The sequence below is a fragment of the Pristis pectinata genome, chromosome 1, assembly GCF_009764475.1.
Source record: "Pristis pectinata isolate sPriPec2 chromosome 1, sPriPec2.1.pri, whole genome shotgun sequence".
Taxonomy (NCBI): Eukaryota; Metazoa; Chordata; class Chondrichthyes; order Rhinopristiformes; family Pristidae; genus Pristis; species Pristis pectinata.
This window is the reverse complement of record NC_067405.1, coordinates 25,809,631-25,836,131: the sequence shown is the minus strand read 5'-3', so window position 1 is coordinate 25,836,131 and position 26,501 is coordinate 25,809,631. Positions and strand designations below refer to the sequence as shown.

At 39.6% G+C, this 26,501-nt stretch overlaps 1 protein-coding gene across 1 annotated transcript in view; it reads right to left on the bottom strand.

The window, feature by feature from the left end:
- The window catches only part of LOC127583300 (low-density lipoprotein receptor-related protein 1-like), a 1,307,163-nt gene that overhangs the window by 334,066 nt on the left and 946,596 nt on the right, over positions 1-26,501 (bottom strand). Inside the window, exon 33 of the mRNA XM_052039177.1 lies at positions 7,976-8,116. Coding sequence (XP_051895137.1) covers positions 7,976-8,116 — 141 coding nt within the window. The remainder of the gene's footprint in view (positions 1-7,975; positions 8,117-26,501) is intronic.

Here is a 26,501-nt window from a genome sequence, read left to right as displayed (position 1 = left end):
ACGTTAAAATCTGAAAAAAACCCGCAATTGATAGACACACCACTATCGTAGCTTAGATTTACTTTGAAAGTGTGGTGTGAAGGACACACATTGGGACAATTTACCACATACTTTGGGAACAAGATTATCTGCAAGTTTCTCCTCCATGTCATGCACCATCCTCACTTGGAAATATATTGTCCTTCGTTTGTCACTGGATCCATGCCCGGGACCTCCCTGTCTAATAGCTCTGTGGGAGTACCTTCAGCAGAAGGACTGTAGTGGTTCAAGATGGCAACTCACCACCAGCTTTTGAAGTGCAATTAGGGATGGGCAATAAATGCTGGACTTGCTGGCAATGCCCAGATCCCAAAAAATACTTTGCACTGATCCAAGCAGATTTCACAGCTAAAAATGATGAAAGAGTCATTATTAGAATAGGCAGGTAGTGCAGAGTACCCCTGTGGCCATTCCCCTCAATAACAGGTATACCACTTTGTGTGGTATTGGGGTGGGGTTTATGACCTACCAGAGGAAAGCCACAGTGACTAGGTCTCTGTGGCACAGAAGGGAAGGGGGGAGAAGAGGAGAACGGTAATGATAGGGGATTCAATAGTAAGGGAGGCAGACAGGAGATTCTGTGGACATGACAGAGATTCCCGGATGCTATATTGCCTCCTGGGTTCCAGGGTCAGGGATGTCTCTGATCGGGTCCACAGCATTCTGAAGGGGAAGGGCGAACAGCCAGAGGTCGTGGGGTACATATTGGTACCAATGACAAAGGTAGGAAAAGGGATGAAGTCCTGAAGAGGGAATATAGGGAGCTCGATAGGAAGCTGAAAAGCAGGACCTCAAGGGTAGTAATCTTTGGATGGCTGCCTGTGCCACACACCAGTGAGGGTAAGAATAGGTTGATCTGGTAGATGAATGCGTGGCTCAGGAGTTGGTATGGGGCAGGGTTTCAGATTTGTTGATCATTGGGATCTCTTCTGGGGAAGGTACGACCCGTACAAAAGGGACTGGTTACACCTGAACTGGGCAGGAACCAATATTCTTGCAGGCAGGTTTGCTAGAACTATTTTGGAGGGTTTAAACTAGTTTGGCAGGGGGATGGGAACCAGAGTGATAGGTCAGAGATTGCTGCATTTAGTGTACAAGTAGATGTAGCATGTAGAAAGACTCTGGGGAAGGATAGGCAGCCAAAAGAGCAAAATTGCAGTCAGCTGGATGGGCTGAAGTGTGTCTACTTTAATGTGAGAAGTATCAGGAACAAGGCTGATGAACACGGGTAAGTACATGGAACTATGATGTGGTGGCTACTGCAGAGACTTGGCTGTCACAAGGGCAGGAATGGCTGCTGCATATTCTGGGGTTTAGATGTTTCAAAAGGGACAGGGACAGAGGTAAAAGAGATGGGGGAGTGGCTTAGCTGATGAGGGACAGTGTCACAGCTGTAGAAAGGGAGGACATCCTGGAGGGATCGTCTGCTGAGTCAGTGTGGGTGGAAGTCAGAAGCAGGAAGGGAGGGATCATTGTATTGGGAGTATTCTACAGTCCACCCCACCGCCCCCTCCCCCCCACCAATAGCAGGAGAGATACTGAAGAGCAGATCGGGAGGCAGATTTTGGAGAGGTGCAAAAATAGCAGGGTTGATGTCATGGGTGATTTCAACTTCCCTAATATTGATTGGCACCTCCTTAGTGTAAAGGGGATAGATGGGGCAGAGTTTGTTAGGTGTATACAGGAAGGATTCCTAACACAGTATGTGGACAGGCTGACTAGTGGAGAGGCCATTCTGGACCTGGTACTAGGCAATGAGCCTGATCAGGTTTCAGAAATCTTGGTGGGAGAGCATCCTGGAGATAGTGACCTTAACTCCTTGACCTTCACCATCGCCTTCAAAAGGGATAGGAGCAGACGATATGGGGGAGGGGGAATTATGATGCTATTAATCAGGAACTTGGGAGCGTAAATTGGGAACAGATGTTTTTGGGGAAGTGCACAGTGGAAATGTGGAGGTTGTTTAGGAGTACTTGCATGGGGTTCTGGATAGGTTTGTCCCACTGAGGCAGGAACTATGGTTGACAAGAGACGTAGAATATCTTGCCAAGAGGAAGAAAGAAGCTTACCTGAGTTTAGAAAGCATGGATCAGATAGGGTGCTGGAGAGTTACAAGGTAGCCAGGAGGGAGCTTAAAAATGGACAGGTGAGCTAGGAGGGGGCATGAGAAAGCCTTAGTGAGTAGGATTAAGGAAAACCTCAAGGTGTTCTGAAAGTATGTAAAGAATAGAAGGATGACAAGAGTGAGGGTAGGACCGATCAGAGAGGTAGAGAAGGTCCTTAATTAATACTTTGTTTCAGTATTCACCAGTGAGAGAGACCTTGATGTTTCTGAGAATGATGTACAACAGGCTGATACGCTAGGACAATCTTCTACACCATTGGCTTGCCTGTAGAAAGCAGAGGGTTGTGGTGGAGGGAGTGCATTCAGATTGGAGGGCTGTGCCGAGTGGTGTCCCACAAGGATCGGTTCTGGGACCTCTACTTTTCGTGATATTTATTAATGACTTGGATGAGGGGGTGGAAGGGTGGGTTAGCAAGTTTGCAGACGACACAAAGGTCGGCGGTGTTGTGGATAGTGTGGAGGGCTGTTGAAGCATACAGAGGGATATTGATTGGATGCAGAGCTGGGCTGAGAACTGGCAGATGGAGTTCAATCCAGAGAAGTGTGAGGTGGTACACTTTGGAGGGACAAACTCCAAGGTGGAGTACAAGGTTAATGGCAGGATTATGGGTAGTGTGGAGGAGCAGAGGGACCTGGGGGTTCATATCCACAGATCCCTGAACATTGCCTCACAGGTGGATAGAGTAGTTAAGAAAGCTTCTGGGAAGTTAGCTTTCATAAGTCAAGGGATCAAGTTTAAGAGCCGCGAGGTAATAATGCAGCTCTACAAAACTCTGGTTAGACCACACTTAGAGTATTATGTCCAATTCTGGTCACCTCATTATAGGAAGGATGTGGAAGCATTGGAAAGGGTGCAGAGGAGATTTACCAGGATGTTGCCTGGATTGGAGAGTATGGATTATGAGGAGAGACTAAAGGAGCTAGGGCTTTACTCATTGGAGAGGAGGAGGATGAGGGGAGACATGATAGAGGTAGACAAAATATTAAGAGGAATAGATAGAGTGGACAACCAGCGCCTCTTTCCCAGGGCACCGATGCTCAATACAAGAGGACATGGCTTTAAGGTAATGGGTGAGAAGTTCAAGGGAGACGTCAGAGGGAGGTTTTTCACCCAGAGAGTGGTTGGTGCATGGAATGCGCTGCCCGAGGTGGTGGTGGAGGCTGATACGTTGGTCAAGTTCAAGAGATTGTTAGATAAGCATATGGAGGAATTTAAAATAGGGGGATATGTGGGAGGAAGGGGTTAGTTAGTCTTAGGAGTGGTTTAAAGGTCGGCACAACATGGTGGGCCGAAGGCCCTGTATTGTGCTGTATTGTTCTATACTTCTATATATCAGAATCAGATGGGTTGCATCCAAGGTATTACGGGAAGTGAGGGAAGAAATTTCTGCGCCTTCGGCGATGATCTTTGCGTCCCCACTAGCCACAGGAGTAGTGCCAGATGATTGGCAGGAGTTGTTCTTTTGTTTAAGAAAGGGAGTAGGGATAACCCTGGGAATTATAGACTAGTGAGTCTTACTTCAGTGGTAGGCAAATTACTGGAGATGATTCTTAGAGACAGGATTTACGGGCATTTGGAGATCAAGAGCCTGACTGAATTCTTTGAGGATGTGACAAAGCACAGTAATGAAGGTAGAGCTGTGGATGTGGTGTGCATGGATTTTAGCAAGGTGTTTGATAAGGTTCCTCATAGAAGGCTCATTTAGAAAGACCAGAGGCATGAGATCCAGGGAAACTTGGCTGTGTGGATTCAGAATTGGCTCGCCCATAGAAGACAGAGTGTATTCTGCCTGGATCCCTTCTGGGACCCCTGTTCTTTGTGATTTTTATAAATGACTTTGATGAGGATATGTAAGGGTGGGTTAGTAAGTTTTATTGGTATTGGTTTATTATTGTCACTTGTACCGAGATACAGTGAAAAACTTGTCTTGCATACTGCTTGTACAGGTCAATTCATTACACAGTGTAGTTACATTGAGTTAGTACAGAGTGCATTGAGGTAGTAGTATAGATAAAAATAATAACAGTACAGAGTAGAGTGTCACAGCTACAGAGAAAGTGCAGTGCAATAAGTGCAAACATGAAGGTTGGTGGTGTTATGGATAGTGTAGAGGTCGCTGTAGGACATTGATAGGATGCAGACCTCGGCTGAGAAGTGGCAGATGGAGTTCAACCTGGAAAAATGTGAAGTGAGACACTTTGGAAGATCGAATTTGAAGGCAGAATACAAGGTTAATGGCAGCACTCTTAGCAATATGGAGGAACATAGATCTTGGGGTCCATGTCCACAGATCTCCCAAGGTTGCCGCGCAGGTCAATAGGGTTGTTAAGAAGGCGTATGGTGTGTTGGCCTTCATTAGTTGGGGTATTGAGTTCAAGAGCCATGAGGAATACAATACAACACTTGGGAGTATTGTATTCATTTCTGGTCGCCTCATTATAGGAAGGATGTGGAAGCTTTAGAGAGGGTGCAGAGGACATCTACCAGGATGCTGTCTGGATTGGAGAGCATGTCTGATGAGGATAGGTTGAGTGAGCTCGGGCTTTTCTCTTTGGAGAAGGATGAGAGGTGATTTGATAGAGATGTACAATATGATAAGAGGCATAGATCGAGTGGACAGTCAGAGACTTTTTCCCAGTGCGACAATGGCTAACACGAGAGGGCATAATTTTAAGGTGATTGGAGGAAGGTATAAGGGGGATGTCAGAGGTAAGTTTTTGTTTTACAGAGAGTGGTGGGTGCATGGAAAGCACTGCTGGTAGAGGTTGTGGGGACAGATACATTAGGGGCATTTAAGAGACTCCTAGATAACTACATGAATGATAACATGTGGGAGAGAAGGGTTAGACAGATATTAGAGCAGAACAAAATGTTGGCACAACATTGTCGGCCAAAGGGCCTGTACTGTGCTGTAATGTTCTATGTCCTATCATCCCAACCAATTAAAATGAATGGTGATATCAGGTTTGCTGTGTTACTGGTGCTGTGATCACCACAATTACAAAGACTAGTACAAAACATTGCTGGGGAAACAGTAAAGTGTTCAGTTATTCAGCAGGATTCCGGGTTGTAACATCCCCAAATTATGTGCCATTATACATATTGGGCATATACAAACTCAGAAACAATTTGGGACTGCCCTTCATTTATTTCACTCAAGAATCAAAACTACTGAAGGAAAATGCATTCCAATACATTGTAGATTCATAACATGGCTCAAAAGTAACAAGGTAAGGTTCTAAACAGAAGATTTTATGGGCTGGGATACGTGTGAATATTAAGACTCAGAAAAAGATTCCATTGGTGACTCTCTCTTCCAGATGCTTTTTCATTTACTATTTCCCCCAGAATCGTACATACAATTAGAATTGCCATTAATAAATTTTACATCAATCTCTACAAAATTCCTTTCTGGTGTAAATATTGGCCTAGAAATTAATTGCTGGTCAGTCAGACCAAATTTGCAATATGACTGTACTTTGCTGCTGAAACTGATTCTGATTTAGAGGCCGAGTACAACATTAAAGTAACCATATAACTTGTTGATATCTACCAGTCAGGGAATTTCAAGATAAACACATATATAGAATATGATCCTGACCTGTACAAGAAATTGAGATACGACCTTTGAAAAGCTATCAGGAATGCCAAGAGGCAATACCAACTCAAAATAGAGCCACAGACCAGCTGTCAGTTATGGCAGGGCTTACATGCCATCACAGGCTACAAGACGAAGACGGGCTGCATAGTGAACAACAGCATATCCCTTCCTGATGAGCTTAACGCATTTTATGTGCATTTTGAACAGAAGGGAGGTGGATTGTCACCACCCACCCTGATAGCCTCCAATGCAACTGAACCCATGGTCACCGTTGGGGATGTAAGATCAGTCTTCCAGAAAGTGAACCCGAGGAAAGCATCTGGCCCAGATGGTGTCCCTGGCTGTGTGCTCAGATCTTGTGCTGATCGCCTGGCAGAAGTATTTGCAGACATGTTTAACCTCTCCCTGCTTCAATCTCAGGTTCCCACCTGTTTTAAGACCACTATCATCCTGGTATCGAAGAAATGCAAGGTAACGTGCCTCAATGACTACCGACCAGTGGCTCTGGCATCCACCATCATGAAGTGTTTTGAGAGGCTTGTCATGGTACACATCAGCTCCAGCCTCCCAGACAATCTCGACCCACTGAAATTCGCCTATCGCCAAAACAGGTCTACAGCGGATGCCATCTCCCTGGCCCTACGCTCATATCTGAAGCATCTGGACAGTAAAGACACCTACGTCAGACTATTGTTTATTGTCGACAGCCCTGACTTCAATACAATAATCCCAAGCAAGCTAGACATGAAACTCCGAGACCTAGGACTCAGCAGCTCCCTCTGTAAATGGATCTTTGACTTTCTGACCAACAGACCACAATCAGTGAGGATAGGCAGCAATACGTCCGGCACGATTATTCTCAACACTGGTGCCCTACAAGGCTGCGTCGACAGCCCTCTACTCTACTCCCTATATACTGTATTCATGACTGTATGGTCAGGTTCTGTTCTAACTCCATCTGCAAGTTTGCAGATGATACCACCGTTGTAGGCCATATCTCAAACAACAATGAGTCGGAGTACAGGAAGGAGATTGAGAGCTTAATGGCATGGTGTCATAACAACCACCTTTCCCGCGATGTCAACAAAAGAGCTGGTCATTGACTTCAGGAAAGGTGGCAGTGCACGTGTACCTGTCTAAATCAACAGTGCTGAGGTTGAGAGGGTTGAGAACTCAAGTTCCTGGGAGTGAACATCACCAATAGCCTGTCCTGGTCAAATCACGTAGATGTCACGGCCAAGAAAGCTCACCAGCACCTCTACTTCCTCAGGAGGCTCATGAAATTCGGTATGTCCCCTTTGACACTCACCAACTTTTAGCGATGCACCATAGAAAGCATCCTATCTGGATGCATCGTGGCTTGGTACGGCAACTGCTCTGCCCAGGACCGCAAGAAACTGCAGATAGTTGTGGACACAGCCCAGCACATCACGGACACCAGCCTCCCCTCCTTGGACTCTGTCTTTACCTCTCACTGCCTTGGTGAAGCAGCCAGCATAATCAAAGACACCACCCACCTGGGTCATTCTCTCTTCTCTCCTCTTCCATCAGGTAGAAGATACAAGAACCTGAGGGCAAGTACCAGCAGGCTTAAGGACAGCTTCTACCCCACTGTGATAAAACTATTGAACAGTTCCCTTATACAATGAGATGTACTCTGACCTCACGATCTACCTTGCTGTGATCTTGCACCTTATTGAACTGCACTTTCTCTGTAGCTGTGACACTTTAGTCTGTACTGTTATTGTTTTTACCTGTACTACCTCAATGCACTCTGTACTAACTCAATGTAACTGCACTGTGTAATGAATTGACCTGTACGATTGGTAGGCAAGACAAGTTTTTCACTGTACCTCGGTACAACTGACAATAATAAATCAATATCAATGATTATTTTCATCCAATGATTCAGATAGTCTCAAAAACAAATGATTGAATCCTTTCAAAATTCTACTCCTGTGTTGTCTTTGTCTTTTTTCTAATGAACACTGGTCGCATTTCCTCAATTTAAATGATAAACGGGTCTACATTTGCCAGATACAAGCTTAACAAAACAATTCTTGTTATATTCCAGCCCTCAGGCAAAGCTTCTGAGTTTTGGAGTTAATTGTTTATTGAATAACTCACTGAAGCATCCTGTCCCTATGGAAACTATTTGTTTCTGCTGCACCGTCTGCAGTATAAACATGCTCTTTGGCTTCCTTCTTACCTTGTTGAGTCTCTTTTCCATAGACTTTCATATGCAGTACAGTTGCGATATTTTTCCTCATGACAACAGGCTCTGTACCATCCTCTTTGTTGCAGATTCCAATCCATCCAGATGTCTGATCAGCCCACCAGAGCTTGTTTCCTTCAAAAACAGTGAGATCACCTCTTTACAAGATTGTTTGTTCCGCTTTCTCAATTAATATTTTTGTTTCTAATGTAGAATTATTATAATTTGAGACATTTTAACACTTTAATATGATGTTAATTGGGTTATTTAACAATTCCAGCTTTAATATGTCACCCGTTTTCAAATACCTCCAAGGTCTCAGTTTTTCCTAATTCTCTGATCAACTCTTTTGCATTCCAAGACATTGATGCTTTCCCAATTCCGGTCTCTTCTTAGTTCTGTATTTACTCACTCAACTATTGCCAACTGTGCCTTTAGTTGTCAAGGCCCTAAATTCTGGATATCCCCCATTGCATCCCCACCTTTCTCTTTATTCCTTGAGACATCTTTTAAAACCTGTATCTCAACCTCAACCTATACCTCTTCGTATATCCGGGTGTCAATCAATGTTTGATAATACATCTACAAAGTACTCTCTTCTTCTTTCCCTTTTCTAGAACATAAGGAGCAGAAATGGTCACCACAGTTTTCATTTCCACTCCTCTAACACATCCAATACCTTGCCAGACAACAGATAACTCCCAAGAAAGGCTCTTGAAACTTGTGCCGGGGACAGCTTATTTTTATGTGAGTTTAGGGTTTCCACTGTTGTGAGCAGGCTAAGGATTAAGGTGATGCTTATGCTTCAGGAGGCTAAATCAGCCATGACCAGCCCTTATCATAGTTTGGGATGTCCACAGGCTGTGTAGTTTGAAGCTCTGTTGTTGATTTGTTGGGGTGGGTACGAGGTGCTTGTTTGTCAAGATGTTTTCCACCCAAGCTTTCCTCCAGAATCCTAAAGCAATCTCGAGTAGGAGTTCATGGGTTTGTATCTAATAGGGTTTTTGGTGACCATGTGTCAGTGGGGGGGGGGGGGGGGGTGGGGGGTGGGGGCAGTCAAGGTCGCTGCATACATGAGTGTTTCCCTATACGTTGCTTCATCCCATCTAACAGAAGGAGCGATATTGTTTGAAGCCCAACAATCCCAATTGGAATCAATGAGCTCTTTTGTACAGCCAAGCAATGATTTCCCAGTGTGAGTGCTGGGTAATGTCAGCCATATGCAGGTCTGCTGCTGGACTCCGTGTGAAGTTTAGTGACCAAGCACACTGACATACTTGACATTCCGAATCCGTCAGTGAGTTCAGGATTTCTGCATTTGACAATGCATGTGGTGATGGCCAGAACTCTCTGCCATTTAAAGAAGTAACTGTTGGCAACTCTGTTCAGAACTAGCAGCAGTGAACAGCAAGATCTGGAATATATAAAAATGGAAATGGTTGTCCATGGACTCTAATTGCTGTTCAACTAGGCAAATAACAAGGCTAGCATTAAAACACATTTATTTTGTTCATGACAGTCAATGCTAGTCTGATAGGAATGACCATTACATCAATGTATCAAGGGTTATATGGTAAACACACTTCTTAAAGGCAATTCACACACTGTTGTGAATTGCCTTTAAGTATTGTATTGTGGCCTTAAGTATTGTATTAAGGCCTGTATTGTGCTGTACCTTCTATGGTTCGATGATTTCAAAAATATGTATCCAATGTTACTAAGTCAATTTTGCACAGATAACTTTACTATGATGAATAACAATCATACTCATGCACACATGGATTTGTATGGTTACTATGATGACAATGGTGCTAAATATTTATTTTGCTTACTGAGTATTTTCAGGTCAGACATATTAACACCAACATAAATATAATTACAGTAACAGGGTTATTTCTGCTTATCAACTTATTAAAATGAATTCAGCAACTTCGGAATATGATAAGAATATTACAGATACCATATATATGCATTGTTTTCATTTTATGTATAATAATTCCACATGTAAACCTTAGAGATGAAACTTCTGAATAACATTCTAAACGTTTCATGGAAGTAAAAGAATGATTCGATCATGTACATGTTGTGCCAAAATGGTCAATTTCCTTAAATCCAATAACATAAAACAAAATGCTAAGATGACAGTGCCACTATTGTGTTTGTTCTTTCTCTGTATTAATACTTCATTTATCTCTTGTCTTGTTAAACGATTAGATATTTGAAATATTTGTTTATTTTCAAGTTTTATTTTCCTTATTTCTGATTACAAGGTCAAGAAACAATGGGGAAATCTTCCTCGATCAGGACCACCGCCTAGAATCGCCACCCTTTCCCTCTCTGTGGCTTATTTAGCTGGGACAAATAAGTAGAATCTGGCTGGGCCTTTGGTCTCTGGAGGCAATGACTGAGCCCCAGACAGTGTGGTGCTCAGGCCTTGATGCAGGACTGCCCTGACAGGCTTTGGCAGAAAGAAAAGCTGGGGGTGGAGTCTTATCCTCAGCCAATGATGTGAGTATTTTCAACAGTTAAAAAAAATCTCTGACCTTCAGGAAGAGTAGTTATATTAATGGTTTAAAAACATTAAAATGATTAACAAAATTTAAAAAACACATAAAATCATTTACGAATCATTAAAATTAAATAAACAATGGTAATTTAAAATAAGTAAGTTACCGCTCTCTGTTCCCCAGGCCATGATGCCATTCAAATGAATGGGGCACCCTATCCTGTGCCAGATCCCATCTGTCGTAAGACCTGATTAATGACTTCCCGCAAGACTGGTCTCTACTGTTGTCCTCTGCTGGATTCCATGTGAAGTCAGTGATGGAGCACAGTGACAGATGTAGAGCTGTTGTCCACAGCCAGCATAATTTGAACCACAAATTCTGGAAACATTTCCTGCCTTTTTGACTCAATGTCAGCATCACTGTTCGGCCAAATTTGGTGAAATATACAGAAAGAAGTTATCTGCTCTTCCTACCACCACCCCCCCCCCCCATCCCCCCCCCCCAGTAAAAGTCTTTTACATCAATTGACATTTCTATTTTCTGTCAATCTACTCTTGCAGCTTCTCAGAGATTGCCAATTTAGTGATAATTAGTGTCATATTACACTGTGCTTCTGGACTTGAGCCCATTTGGAACTAGGTCAAACTCATTACACTTATAACCCTCACAGCAGTCAGAGAAGTCAGATTTTCATTGCTTCTGTCTCCGCCAGATCTGTGTACAAATTTCTGAAATGAAGGTATAATACTTTTGAAGACTGAACTTGTGTTTTTTACCACCATTAACATCAATTCGAGCCTCCAGACACAAAGATTAGGCTATCATACTGTTTACAGCCATGAATGAGAAAATAATTTTTACATCCTCGTTATATCTTCCCAGTAAGATGTACGGATTCCTTGCACAAAACACACATATATAGGAGTAGCTCTGTTTTGTACTGAGATTTTGAAATTCAGTTCAAGTTTGAGGGAACTGAATTTCAGAATCTATGTACATGAAACGGTCAATGCATAATATAATCTGCACAAGTAGCACCTTTCTACAAACTCTAATTTGTTTCCTCTTAATATAAGATATCTTGATTAGTCACATGGACATCAATACACACAGTGAAATGCGTAAATAAGAATAGAGAAAGTGCAAACACGATAAACAAGGTATAGCACCAGAACAGAGATCAAAGCCATTAGGAAGAATTGAAAAGGTTTGGACCTGTATGCAGCAGAAGACAGGGGTTTCCAACAGACATCTTTAAAAACATAGATCAAACAGAGAAGATGCAGTGGGAATCTGTCACTTTGGGGAATACCCACGATTAATTATCATAAATTCAAGATATCTATTGATAGGTCCAAGACGAGAAATTTCTTTGCTAAGAAATTGATTAGAATGTTGAAGCATTGATAGTTTTAAAGGAACTCAAGATGTGCATGAAAGGGGAGAAGAAAGATAAAACAGCAAAAGACGTTAGCTCAAGCATGTGGAATGGTAGAATTTAAAGGTGAGGTCAAATGGTGTTGGCATTTTACTCAGTGTCAAACCTTTTCTGCTGAATGGTTAGTTGGTGTGAATATCATCGATGCAGCTTCAGAATTGTTCAGGAAAGCCCATATATTAATCAAAATGGTTACATTTTAAAAATGTTCCAATTCTCCATCTGTATTAAATGTTAGAGGCATCCAAACTTCAATTACGAGCAAATATTTATAGCTTGGCTACCAGGTAAGAAATAATTATGTCTGTTAATTTGGTGAGTTTATTTATTGTGCACTAGGGTAATTATCCCTCTGCAAATGTAGTCCTGAATAAATTTGAAATAGTCATGTTCAGACTCCATCGGATGTCATTTGTTTTGTCCTTATCCCTCGGTTGCAGAACAGCTTTGCGCTGTGGCAATAATATTAATTGGACAATTAGTACTAGATAAAGATGCGCACTGGCAAGCACAAATTGGACTGTGACACCAAACCACTTTACCATTAAATACACTTTATGTAAAATTATGAGCAAGAAACCAATTTTTGATGGATCATTAGTTTCTATTTATGGTTTTATTATATGACTACTTAGAGAAAATTGCTGCAGCATTAACACTGGGCAAACTGCCCATCCCAATTTCTGTCTTAACATTAAGTGTATATAGTGGACCATAAATGTCTATGAAATGACTGAAGATTTAATGATAATAAAACCCACAGTCTTTAAATCATAAGATAGTTTAACAGTTGGATTAATTCTTAATTTAAGTTTTAGCAAAAAAAAGCAAACCATTGACACACTGAAAGTTGATTCTTGATTTGATTTCTATGTGTCTGCAAGATATAAATCATAAATATGCAATTAATGCAGACAAATCAATGGGATTGGGACCACTCAATCTATATTTTATGAAAGCCTCAACTTGGAAAAAAAAGCTGTATGAATTGATTAGTCATCAGTTGTTCAAAATAATTGATAAATAAGAACTAGTGTACAAAGTTCTGCATGTGATTGATTAAACTTGATAAAACTCTAGCATGGAAGACCAACTATTTTTTAATTTTCACAGATGAACAACTAAGACAATAAAAAAAACTGCAGATGCTAGAAATCTGATATAAAAATAGAAAATGCGAGGAACACTCAGCAAGTCAGACAGCATCTGTGGAAAGAGGAACAGTTAATATTTCTGGTTGAGGATCCTTCATCAGAACTGGGAAAGGGAGAAACATATCAATTAGTTTTCAGTATGAGAGAGAAGGTGGGGGAAGGATAGGTAGAACAAAGGGAATATCTTTGATAAGGTGAGTCCAAGTGGATTAAAGGGGGCAGTAATGAGCACATTAAACTTCTGTGTCTGTGTAATATGTTGCTAATAACAAAGCTGTGGGACATGTCCAGCAAGCCAGACTATATCAATAGCATAAGAAAAACTGAGCTAACACAATTACAGGCAGAAATGATGAAAGACAAGTAGACCTTTTCAATAAAATCTTCAATGATGGAGTAAATCCTATTTAACACAAAGAATCTTTCTGGAAAGTAGAATGCCATGGATGATGTTCCCATTTTTACTTCAGCAAACACAAATTTTAATGACAAACTAGCATACAAGAGATCTGATTCCATATTTTTGCCAAAGCCAGCTTTCTTTAATATTGCTGTTTCTATTCAAATTTGGAAATAAATTGTTTAATGGTGTGTTATAAGATAATCATACATATTAATATTTCCTCTGTTAAAATGGGCAATGAAATGTAATTATTTTAGATCAGTATAAGATAATTTAAATTTACTGCATATTTAGAATATTACCTCAATTTATTTTTCAATACAGTTATTAATATTTCAGTAATGTAATGAGATGTTTGTTTTTAAAGCTTCCTTTTAAACCATTGTTATTACGTTTTATTCCTCAAGGTTGGTTGATTCAACAACATTTGAGACATGTTAAGTGCAAAAAAGAGGATATAATTGTCAATAATTTTGTATAATAAAGGTATTTTAGTAAGTTTTCATGATTCAAATCTATTTGTATATTTTAATTGAAAACCATTCCTTAACATCAGATATATTTAACATCAGACATTTTAACTGTGTTGAAAGTTTGAAACTTCAAGTAATTTATCTATCTTTCGCTAATCTTAAATACAAAAACATTGAATCAATTTGAAAATAATGATATCAGTGTAATCTTGTGGCGGACCAAAAATAGTAATCGTAAAGTGAACAGTTTACGATTTTGATAGCTTCCATCCCTGTTTAACCATGGAATATGGTTTTGTAATTAATAACCAAGAATACTACAATAAAATTTAGTATTTGCTTAGAAGCCATTTTAAATTCCCTTGCCATCCAGTAAATATATCTTGTGGAATTGAACAAAAGAGATAACTGCCAGTTAAGTCACATTTAGTTGCAGAGAAATGTGCTTTAGGAATGATTGTGAGTTCTTTTTTTTATTCCCTAAGGTTCAACTTTGGTTAAAAGGAAGAAGATTTCTACAATGGCACAAATTCAGATGCATTGTCCGTGCTCAAGCCTTACATAGTCTTGGCTAAAGCACAGTTCATTTCCTTTGAAGGATCTGAAATGCAAAAGCATGTCCTTTATCAGCAAGTTCAACAAAGACCATATTGGTCAATATGAAAAGGAGCAAGTTCATGCTGAAATACAGAATTAATTAATTAATTAATTAATGGCAGGCCTTTGTATTGAATAACCTTCCTAAAATTTACAGAATCCTCTGAGGACTCAACTGTGGTAAGGTGAGTTTCAGCTCACATCACAAATGTCACATTGTGATAACAACGTTATTGATCACTTTATAAGTTTTGCAATCCATGCCAAGACATATGCAAAGTTAACTAGGCAATTTGCATGATAGAAGTCGGAGGCAATTGGTCACAGATGGAAAATATGGACATTACAGCCTGAAGCCGGTTTCTTTTCCCCCTCAATGGCACTTGCAGCAAAACACATGGATCTCTTAGGATTGAGAATTAGAGGTCAATTGTACGCTGATAAATATGTGTCAATAGATCATATCTTTTCCTTACATAAAATTTCTGTAATGTTAATTGATAGCAAAATTGATGACTAAAACTCGGTGTTACAAACTCTTTATCCGACTTCTGACCTAAAAGTCAAGCCATTCAAAACCTAATTAATTACATCATTACCCTATGCTTAAGCTTATGAAACCGGAAAATAACCTTTGCACTTATGCATGTAATATCATAGCTGTCAAAAAATACTTCCAAATTTAAAATACAGATTATTCTCCCCACAATACAGAATCAAGCTGTTTTTTTTTTACTTCTAGGAACATTGCAACAATGATTAGGTTTCCAAAAAAAATATTAAGAGGCAAAGTCCAGTTGAACCAAAATGTAAGCATGTGGAATGAGCAGTAAACATCCTTATGCTCAGCTGAATAGTCCTGGGGTGGTTCAATCTGCCATGTCCTTGACCATTCACTTAGCTTGTATACATCTCCCTGAATTGTCAATGCATCAGAGCCCACACTGCACTTTGCCTTAAATGCACACCACCACCAATAAGGTTGAATAGTCCTGAGGTGGTTCTAATATTGGACCATGTAGCTTGTTATTATTAAACTGGGGAATTATGGATGCCTAATCATCATCCCAAGGTGGGTTGCATGGGAGAAGGTTGGGGCCTTGCACTACTGGTAGAAATCATAAGCCAAATACATGAAGAGGTCTGATCATGGTGGGAGGACAAAGGCTTGGAGCATGGAAACATCTGAGCAAGCTGTGCTGGAGAGGACAAGCAGATAGAGAGAAGACGGAGATGTTGAAATTGGATGTGGTCACTGACAGCAAACCATAAAGTTTTACCATGGAGCTTAGTATGAGACACTTAAACCTCTGAGTTCCATCTAAATAAAGATAATTTTGACCTTGTTGGTGGTGGTTTGTATCGAAGGCTAGGTGTCAGTGTGGGGTCTGGTGCATTGACAATTCAGGGAGGTGTATACAGGCTAAGAGAATGGTCGAGGACGTTGCAGATGGAATATTATGTGGATAAATATGACATCAACTCACCTTGGTAGAACAGGTGGAAAGGCAGAATAGTTTTCAAATGCTGAGAGATTGAAAATTGTTTGCATTCAGAGGGACCTGGGTGTCCTTGGACACAAATCACTTAAAGTTATTGTGCAGGTTCAACAAGTAATTGGGAAGGCTGGAAGGATGTTGGCCTTTGTTGCCAGAAGATTTGATTACAACAGTACAGACATATTTCTCCAATTATATAGAACCACAGTTAAACATATTTAGAATATTGTGTGCTATTCTAGTCTTGGAAATAGGAATGAAACTATTGACCATGAATCTGAGACTTCTAAATCCAGATTTGCTTGGATCTACCTGCAGGACAATCCTCAATTTTCTCCAGTTAAAACCAGCCTAATTCCATCTGTATACCGCAGCTAATGTGAAAACTATGCTTAGGAGAACCAGGAAAGGTAAAGATACAATGAAGGCATGGAACAGAGAGCAGGGTCTATTGGCTGTTTAGTCTACTACCTACTAAAAAAAAATCACTCAATTGTTATGTATAAAAGTCTTATTATGTGCAAAAATTCACCGGGAGTTGTACTTAGTAACCATTCCATACATAAATAATTTCAGTGGCTCACTTCTCTGGATAGGCCTCAAGCATATCTCATTTCCTGTTCTGCAATTGTTATTTCAACATAGTTGTCTTTATAATTATGAATGTATTGTTATACATATTTCTAAACATCAAACAGTTCACATAAAACTTAATGCTCAAAGCACTTATCAACGACCACAATTAACAATGCTGTTGGTATATTACTGTATAACAGGAAATCGGTCACACAAAATTCTACTTTGATTGTTTTTTCTTTTGAGGCCTATAGACAGTGAACCTTCCCACTTTCCTGCTGTGGCTTTTAAAGCAACAAAGTCATTTCTTCAGACTTTTTCCTTTCTGGAGCAGCTCCAAGGCTTTCAACTCTGGCATGAATATTTTTAGTCTGTTTTGATGCATCCTTGCTACACCGACTGACGTTAGTAAGTTTACACCTGCTGTGCATCCCCCATTGGGTCTTCAGAACTGCCTCCACGTTGCAATGCAGTCCAGTATTAATGCAGTCACTTCAATATGTGCTTGACTCAAATAAATTAGCTATTCTGCAAACAAAAGTTTCATCGTCATTGAGCTCTTGCCCAGAATTTGCATAATCTCAATTTCTTCATTAATGCAGTCTATGCTAGACTCAATCAATGTTACTTTGCTACAGCACCCACATGTTAAATCTTTCACTTGGAGTCTTGCAATGGCTCAGATGATGTCCCAAACCTCGTAAATTGGTTGTCTTGCTCTGTTCATATGAATTATAGAATGTTCCTCTGAACTGCTTGTCATTGAGGTCTGTGGATAATCCTGTTATTCTGAAATTTCTATGTCATTGTCCTAAAAATGTTTCTGATTTGAGCTATTTATAATAGATTTTAGTTCACTGGTTCCATATTCAGAATGTTTTTTTCCCCCCTCCGGAACACTTCAGTCTGATCTAATTCCTGGCCAGTTTGTTACTTTGCTGTACAAGTCTGTCTCTCAACCTCATGGTGGCCTCCACGGGTGCTTCTATAATTGACACCTTCTGTCCTGTTATTTATCTGCCTTCCTGATGTTATGAACACTTCAATTGCTTCCCTGCAGCAAGATAGAATATGCCTGGACATTGAAAATCAAAATCATTGCAGATGCTGGAGATCTGAAATAAAAACAGAAAAGAGAAACAAAGGACTGCAGATGCTGGAATCCAGATGAAAAACACAATGATGCTGGAGGAACTCAGCATGCCAGGCAGCATCTGTGGAGAAAAGCAGGCGGTCAATGTTTCAGGTCAGGACACTTCCTTCGTCCTCCAGCGTCATCGTTTTTTTTCATTTTAAAAATAGAAAATGCTGGGAATAGTCAGCAGATTGGGCAGCATCCGTGGAAAGGAAATAGATTGAGTGAGACCCTGTTTTCAGAACTGGGAAAGAAATAAAACAAATTAGTTTTCAGTAACAGTGAAAGGGAGGAATGGGTGGGACAAAGGGAAGGAACATCAAAAAATGCAGATGTTGGAAATCAGAAATAAAAACAATGAGTGCTGGAAAAAGTCAGGTCAGGCAGCATCTGTGGAAAGAGAAACAGTCAAACGTTCTGGGTCTATGATCCTACATCAAAACTAAACAGTTCTCCATTGCCCTACTTCAATTTCCATAACTCGGGAGCCACTTCTCAGCAAAGGCAGACATCAATAATGAAATTCATTATCACTGCCAATGCCCTAGCATACTGAAATATACCATTTCCAAACAGAATTAGAACAAATTTTGACACCAAGCCACAGAAAGAGATGTCAGGACTAAAGGCTTGATCAAAGAAATACATTTAAGGATTATCTTGACACATGACAAGTAAGTCAGTGCTCTAGGGAGAGAATTATGGACAAGGCGGCAGAAAAAACTTTCACTTTCACTGGAAATACTAAAATGTGAGATGTGCCGGGGCTCAGAAGTGGAAGAGCCTAAAGCTCCAGATGTCCTGCAGAAGGTGAACGTAGCAGAACTAGTGATATGGGGAAAGTGTGGTAACAGGAAATACTGTAATGGGTCTTGAAAACAAAAATTAAACTTAATGTCATGAACAAAGGAGTCAGTGTAAAGTCAGGAAGCACTGATGTAATGGGCTAAAGGACCAGGCCAAAATGAAGATGTGGACAACACAACTTTACATGAGAAACAAAGGACTGCAGATGCTGGAATCTAAATCTAAAACACTATGAATCTGGAGGAACTCAACAGGCCAGGCAGCATCTGTGGAGAAAAGCAGGCGGTCAACATTTCTGGTCAGGACCCTTCTTCAGGACTCCTGACCCAAAACACTGACCACCTGCTTTTCTCCACAGATGCTGCCTGGCCTGCTGAGTTCCTCCAGCATCATACAGCTTTCCATGACACATATTTTATGCAGGGTAGAAGTTTCCATGGCAAAGAAAATTTTTAAAGAAATCATTTGAAATAGGTAGAAATGAGAATGTTTTCCACAGATGTGCTAAACCATGGTCAATGTTGGGCAATATTATAAAGGTTCAAATATCTGTCATAGAGCCACAGAGTCACACAGTAGAGAAACAGGCCCTTCTACTCAACATGTCCATGACAGCTATCAAGTATCCATCTATACTAGTCCCATTTTATCAGCACTTGGTCTGTAGCCTTCTATACCTTGGCAATTCAAGCACTTATCTGGATACTTCTTAAATGTTGTAAGGGTACCTGACTCCATTACACTCTTAGGTGGTGCATTCCAGATTCCAACTGTTCTCTGGGTGAAAAAGTTCTTCCTCCAATTTTCTCTTAACCTCCTACCCATGATCCCAAACCTATCCTTTCTAGTTTTAGATATGTCTACTTTGGGGGAAAGTTTCCTACTATCTACCCTACCTGTGCACATCATAATTTTCTGTGGCTCTATCAGGTACCCCCTCAACCTCCTCTGCTCCAAGGAAAGCAAACCCAGGCTATCCAATATCTCCTCAGAAATGAAACTCTTCATCCCAGGCAACATCCTGATGAATATTCTGTCCCTTCTCCGGTGGAACCATGCCCTTCCTACAATGTGGTGACTAGAACTGCACACAGTACACTTGCTGTGACCTAACCAATGTTTTATAACATTCTTATATTCTATATCCCGGATAATGATGGCAATTATCCCATATACCTTCTTCACACCTACTGTATCTGTGCTGCCACATTCAGGGATCCATGAACTTGTAGACCAAGTTCCCACTGAACCAATTCCCTTATTAGTCCTCCCAAATTGCATCACCTGGCACTTATCAGGATTAATTCCTATCTGCTATTGCTTTTCCTATCCTACCAACTAATCAATATCATCCCAGAGCCTATGACTATCCTCCTGACTATCAACCACATCTACTTTTGTGTCATTTGCAAACTTATTAATCAAACCTCCTAAATTTGTATCCAAATTGTTAATGTATATAACACACAGTGAGTGTCCTGGCAGTAAACCTTGTGGTACACTGCTGGTCAAAGGCTTCCAAACACAGAACAACTTTCCACCATCATCCTCAGCCTCCTACTACCAAGCCCATTTTGGATCCAATTTGCCACTTGCCATGGATCCCATGGGCTCTAACCTCACATATCAGACATCAAAGGTCTTACTGAAATCCAGGTAGACTACTTCAGCCACACTGTCCTCATCAATGCATCTTGTTCCTTGTTATCAGGCTTGGAGAATCAAATATACAATTCAGAGGGGAACTAGAGGGTTAGCCTACAGTGTTAAAAAAGGTCCTGCCTCTGAGACAAATTTTATGGTCTTAGTTTCTGGCTAAAATTATTAATGGACAGAAAAGATTTTCAACTGATAGTGTCTGCTTGCACTGCTCTGATCACAATCAAATGTTCTTTTAAGATTAAGAGTTCTATGTTAGAGACTGGTTTTAAAGCCGATCCAAGCGTATGAATATTCCATAGTAAAAAGCAATAACCAACAGCAGATACTTCAGAGACAAAGACAAATTCCAGCTCACAATTGTCCATTCCTGTTGGACTTTCATCACCCAAAATTTCCACTTGAAAAACGATACACATTTTTGTTGAGATACATTAAATGTTAAAAAAAATCATAGTTTTTGAAAATGAAATTTCATCAGCTGGGGTGGTAATTCTAGTAATTACTTTCATATTCCTCAAATAACATTTGAGTCATTACAAAATTTAGTTGAAAATTTATTGTAGAAAATGATCTAAAGATAAAGAGGTATTTCAGAAATCTACAATGTAGAATTCAAAGGACTTAATTTAGTGCAAGAGAGCACTTAAATATTTAAAGGAAGATGAATGATTAGGCATTCCTTTTAAAGATTTTTAACACTGTGTAAATGCCCAGCAGTGGTGAGACAAAAACAAGGGAATAACTGATCAACTTAATGATGAACACAAAGTCAAGTAACACTTTTTTTTTTACAAGAAAAGAGGAGTAAAATTGATGGACCGGAATGCACTGACAAAACACCAGTAGGATTTATTGTTATTTACTTGCTCATGAAAGAGCAACTTCAGGCAAGGGGCATATGGCTTTTGGTTTGGGTGATGGTGGTGGTAGTGGTAGTGGGGCGGGGGGGGGGGGGTGTTGGGGGAATGTAGCTTGGTTGCAAATATCCAACAACTCTTCTTAGAGTTAGATATTTCTGCCTTTCCACCATTGACTTATTTGCCTCACCACTGAAATGCGTGGAATGTTGTGAACTTACATATAGAATCCAAACTCATCACAGATATTAAAGGCTGGCAATTAGTACCATTGGTGCCCTTTCAATGATACATAATTTATTAACAATCACTCTTACGAAGAGGTCATGCCTTTCACTAAAAATAATGATGCTTTCTTTATCCTGTACGACTTCAAGCTATCCTTCTCTTTATTTTCCTTCCTTTACCTGTGTTATTCAAACTCCATCTGAATCAATCATTCCACTGTTCACTTCCCAATCCTGAAATCACATTATAGAAGCAGATGGTTCTCCTGTTCACTTAGATCCTGGGGGTTTAGTCCCCTTGCTGCATCATTACTGGCTTGTATTTCCAGTGATATTATGAATAAAACAAAACTTTGAGCTGAAGCTCCCAAGTCAGTCTAATGAAAACAAATGCCCTACCCTACTGCTGCAAAATCAGCCTTGGTATCTATAAAAGGGCTACAACAATCCAAATCCAATTGCTACTGTGTGCAACAAAAAAAAGAGAGGGAGTTAACAATGCAGTTCCAGAAATGTACCAGTAAGATAACTAATCTTCTTGTCGTGCTTGCAGTACCAGAAGTTGTCACGCTGTGAGGCCAGATCATTGAAACACTCCCAAATCCATACTACTTGGTGCCCTCAGATGTCCAATAAACTGGGACAGATTATCTGGATTAGTTGCCCTAGAAAAGACTACAGATGCCCTTAAAGTGGTCCTGGTATTGATAAAATTAAAATAGCTGAAGCAACAGCAAAAGTCAGAATTTCTACACAAAGGGTGCAAATTTACTTTTTTTCCTAATTTAAAATATCAAAAGACCTTCTATTGCTAATGGAAGGTGTGTTTTCTTTCTAGAATGGGAATATATCATCTCATTTAATATCCAGACTCCAAATCTGGGGAGAGGGCCCTGAAGAATTTGAATTATTAATAATTACAGGACAAGGCAATAGTGAGATTAGAGTCTAATAGCAATCTTTATATTTTGTTCCTCAGCTTTTTCCTTATATGTGGGCATACAGTGTTACAACATAATACACTTTTCCTTTTAATACCTTCACCATGAGGACTGCAACAGTTGAAGAACATGGCTCACCACCACCTGCTCTAAGGCAATTAGAAATGGACAAGAAATCGTGGCCTTGCCAGCGATCCCTACATCCTGAAAAATAAACAAATCAAGACAAATGTAGAACCATTTGATTCTTGAGTTGTAGGAAGAAATCCTTGCTGAATACATACTCAGAGTCCTTTAGTTATTAAGCTTAGGGGCTTGGACCTCACAAACCTTGTAACAAATACGATTTTGTAGTCCAGCAGATGAAGCTTATCCATTAGATGGGGGAATCAGTGGAACTCTCTATAACCCGTGGAAGTCATATAATTGCATGAACATAATGTAGAACAATGTGGTATGTTGAGTTATATTTTGCAGAAACCATTGTGATCAAGTTGAAACGATGCTTCCTGATGGGCTGTTAATGGGAAGGAAGGTTGATATTGTAGATGTTCTGGTTAGAATCTTCCAATCCTCCTTGGACGTGGTAGTGACGGAAGCCAGCATTGCACCACAATTCAATAATAGGGACAGCAGTAAACTTGGCAACTAGAGGTCAGTGGAACCTGACATTGATGATGGAGAAAATTTTAGAGAGAAGGTCTACAATATAAAATCATTTGCATTTGGAAAATGCTAATAAATGAAAACTAGCATGGATTTAAAGAGGAGTCATGTTTGACGAGCAGTTGAATTCTGTGATGAAGTAATGGATTGGCTTGATGGTAGGTACAGTTATCTTTTTCTAACATGGACTTTCAAAATCTGTTTGAGGAAGTACCACACAAAGACTTGTTAGCAATAATCCATGAGACAGTGGCAGCATAGTTACCAAATTGTCTAAAAGACTTAAAGCAGGAAGTCAATCAGCTCTGTCAAACAGCTGGTACCCATACAATGGGTTGCAAGATCCCCTGATCTCCTGTTACTCTGTGATTCTGTGATTAAATGAATGGTCCAGTTGAAGCTCTGGCAAAGTGTAAACTGGACTGAAAAAGACATAACTCTAACATATAAAAGCCTGAAAATGAATGTGGAATTATCAAAAATAAAAGGATAGAGGTATTTTATGTTTGAAAAATGGAGGTATTGTACATTGGAGCAAAGAGGATTTTATAATAATCGATAATAAAAATGTTTATGAACAGAGAACTCATGTAATTTGGATGGTCCATTATACAAAGATCAGCAAAAATTTAAAGGACCTGCAGTGTATCTTCACCACAATAACTCAGGTCAGAGGAAACACAAAGTATATGCAGAGATATTGCAAAGCTGGCCAATTTTCATTCAGGCAAGGAACCAGTAGAAAACCTAAAGATAGATTATTATATCATGATGTTTTATTGATTGTTCAGGGAAGATGATGTGATCAACAAAGTCCATGAGGGCAGGGCGGTAGATGTGGTTTATATGGATAAGGTTCCATATGGTAGGCTGCTCTGGAAGGTTCGATCGCATGGAATCCAGGGAGACCTAGCTAACTGGATGCACAATTGGCTTGATGGTTAAAAGCAGAGGATGATGATGGAAGGTTATTTCTCGGGCTGGAGGCCAACAACTAGAAGTGTGCCGCTTGTTAGCTATTTCAACAATTGTACAAGGCATGGTTAGTAAGTTTCTAAGTGACAGTAAACCAGGTGGTATCATGGACTGTGAAGAAGGTCATCAAAAATTGCAGGGGGATCTGGATCAGCTGAATAAGTGGGCCAAGGAATGGCAAACGGAGCTTAATTCGGATAAGTACAAGGCGTTACATTTTGGAAAGTCAAATCCAGGTAGAACTTTCACAGTGAACAGCAGGGCCCTGAGGAGGATTGTGGAACAGAGTGACCTTGAAGTACAAGTACACGGTTTACTGAAAGCAGAGTCACAGGTAGACAGGGTAGTGAAGAAGGCTTTTGGCACACTGGCCTTCATAAGTCAGGGCACCGAGTATCAAAATTGGGAGGTTGTGGTGCAGTTGTATAGGACGCTGGTGAGGCTGTACTCGGAGCCCAGTCCTGATGAAGGATCTCGACCCGAAACATCGACTGTCTTTAATTCAATAATCCTGAAACACCAGAAAGTCATCAAGTAATAGCAACAAGGAAATAATGTGCAACATCATTGAAATTTTACAATGCTTCCAAAGGAACATAAATGGAAACACAACAGTTTCATAGGTGTTTAGAGTGCCAGGAATTCAAATTGAAATTGAATTGTGAATGTAATTGAAATCGGACTTAAAAAGTTATCTTAATACTAACAATGCTCCTTATATTTTAGAAAAAAAACTACCATCTGCAATCAGGGATGCAAAAAAAAGGAATAGAAGGAAGAGCTCAGGAAAGAAAGGTCAGAATTTCTTGGTCAAGTGATGAGTTTAGAAATGATGAGCATGTAGCTGCATACTTTTTGACTTTCAGTAGGCATTTGACAAGGTCACTAAAAGGGAATTTGAGTCATCAAATCAATGATGAAGCAGGAAAATGAACCAAAAGATGACCTGATAATGACAAGCAAAAAATAGCCAAGATCAGAAGAGAGGTCAAGTTGAACAAGTTGAATTGCATGGAAATCTGATCTGGAATCTATAGGGTGCCTATCAATTATTCATGACAGCATGTCAAATCCTTTATCTTACTTTTGATACTAAATTATAAAGGAAATAAAATGTGCTGCAGAGAGGCAAACAATTTAACATTTTACCAAGTAAATTACACTGAATATTGCTATATAACAATGTGAAGCTATGGAGAACAATACTAACATTAATGATTACAAGAATGTAATCAAAGGCATAACCATATAATTTCCAAGAGCAAAAGTCACAGTGGTGAGTGTTAATTGATGATTGAAAATACTTCTGCACTTTTTCTGCATTGGCTGCAGAGTGCTTTAGGTCATGCTCAGATCATAAAATGTGGTTTCCAGAACAAGATTTACTCTTCAAAATGCCACTAAGCAAAAAAGTTGTTGATTATTGAATTAATGTATAGTTGGGAGGATTACTTTGGGGTCTATTTGCTTAATTTTGCAGATGTTCTGATAATGCAGAAAAATTCAATACAAAAAAAATAACATTTATGTTACATGTTTCCCAGATTCACGATGTGGCAAAATGAATCACAATCAATTTGAAATCTTGTCACTGTGGTATTGTGGAGGAACTTTCAACTACTTCCAAGAAGAGACATGGAACAGAGAGATTACTTTTGACAAAGATAAAATGCAAGTAATAGCCAAACTTTGTGAAAAATCTCATTAACTTTTTTTTCTTATTTAAGCACTTTCAGTGGGCTACAGTGTCTAAGCAGACTTTTCTAAAAGGCCAGTTTCCAAAGAGAAAGTCAATTACTCTTACTCCCAGCAAAAAGATTATTTACTGAAATTGTTTAGTAGAAAATGTTATTTAATTGGAGCTGCAATTATATCCCTAATATCTTTTTAGTTAGATTATTTTCTCATTCAGAGGAGGTAAAACAGTTGATGCCCAGGTTGCATGATTAAGCAGTGTTGCTGATCAGGTGATAAGATCTAATTACATTTGATGTTGTTCAGCATCACTGTTAAATCAGATTTTGAAAGCATAAAGTAACAAATATATGATAGAACTATCAAATTATTTTTTCCCATCCGCAAATTTCTTTAAGATTAATAGCCAACATCACCTTAGGTACTGTTTGATCTCTTGTGCTCCCTTTCGATTGCAAAGCTAGTTTAATTATGGCAGATACCTCTGGAAAAATATATCAGTTCTTCTTTTGCTGCTGCTTGCTTTTATTTTTGAAAGGAGTACATTAATCTTGTTGTCACAAAATAAGCATTTAAAAAGTGTGCAGTACTTTAAATCAGCATAAATACAAGTCATGTAATGAAAAAAATGAAAAGAGATTAATTAATTCTATAAAATTTAGTTTCTAGGTTGGGTCATTTTACAGAGATTCTTAAAAAAAAGGAATCACTTTTAAAATTAATTTTTGGGAATACTGGTATTGCTGCCTAGGGAAGCATTTATTGCCCATCTCTAAATGTTCTTGAGAAGGTGGTGGTGAGCCATATCTCTGAAACGGTGTACTCTTTTGGGTGAAGGTTTTCCCACAATGCTGTTGGATAGGGAGTACCAGGATTTAGATCCAGCAATGATGAAGGAACAGTGATTT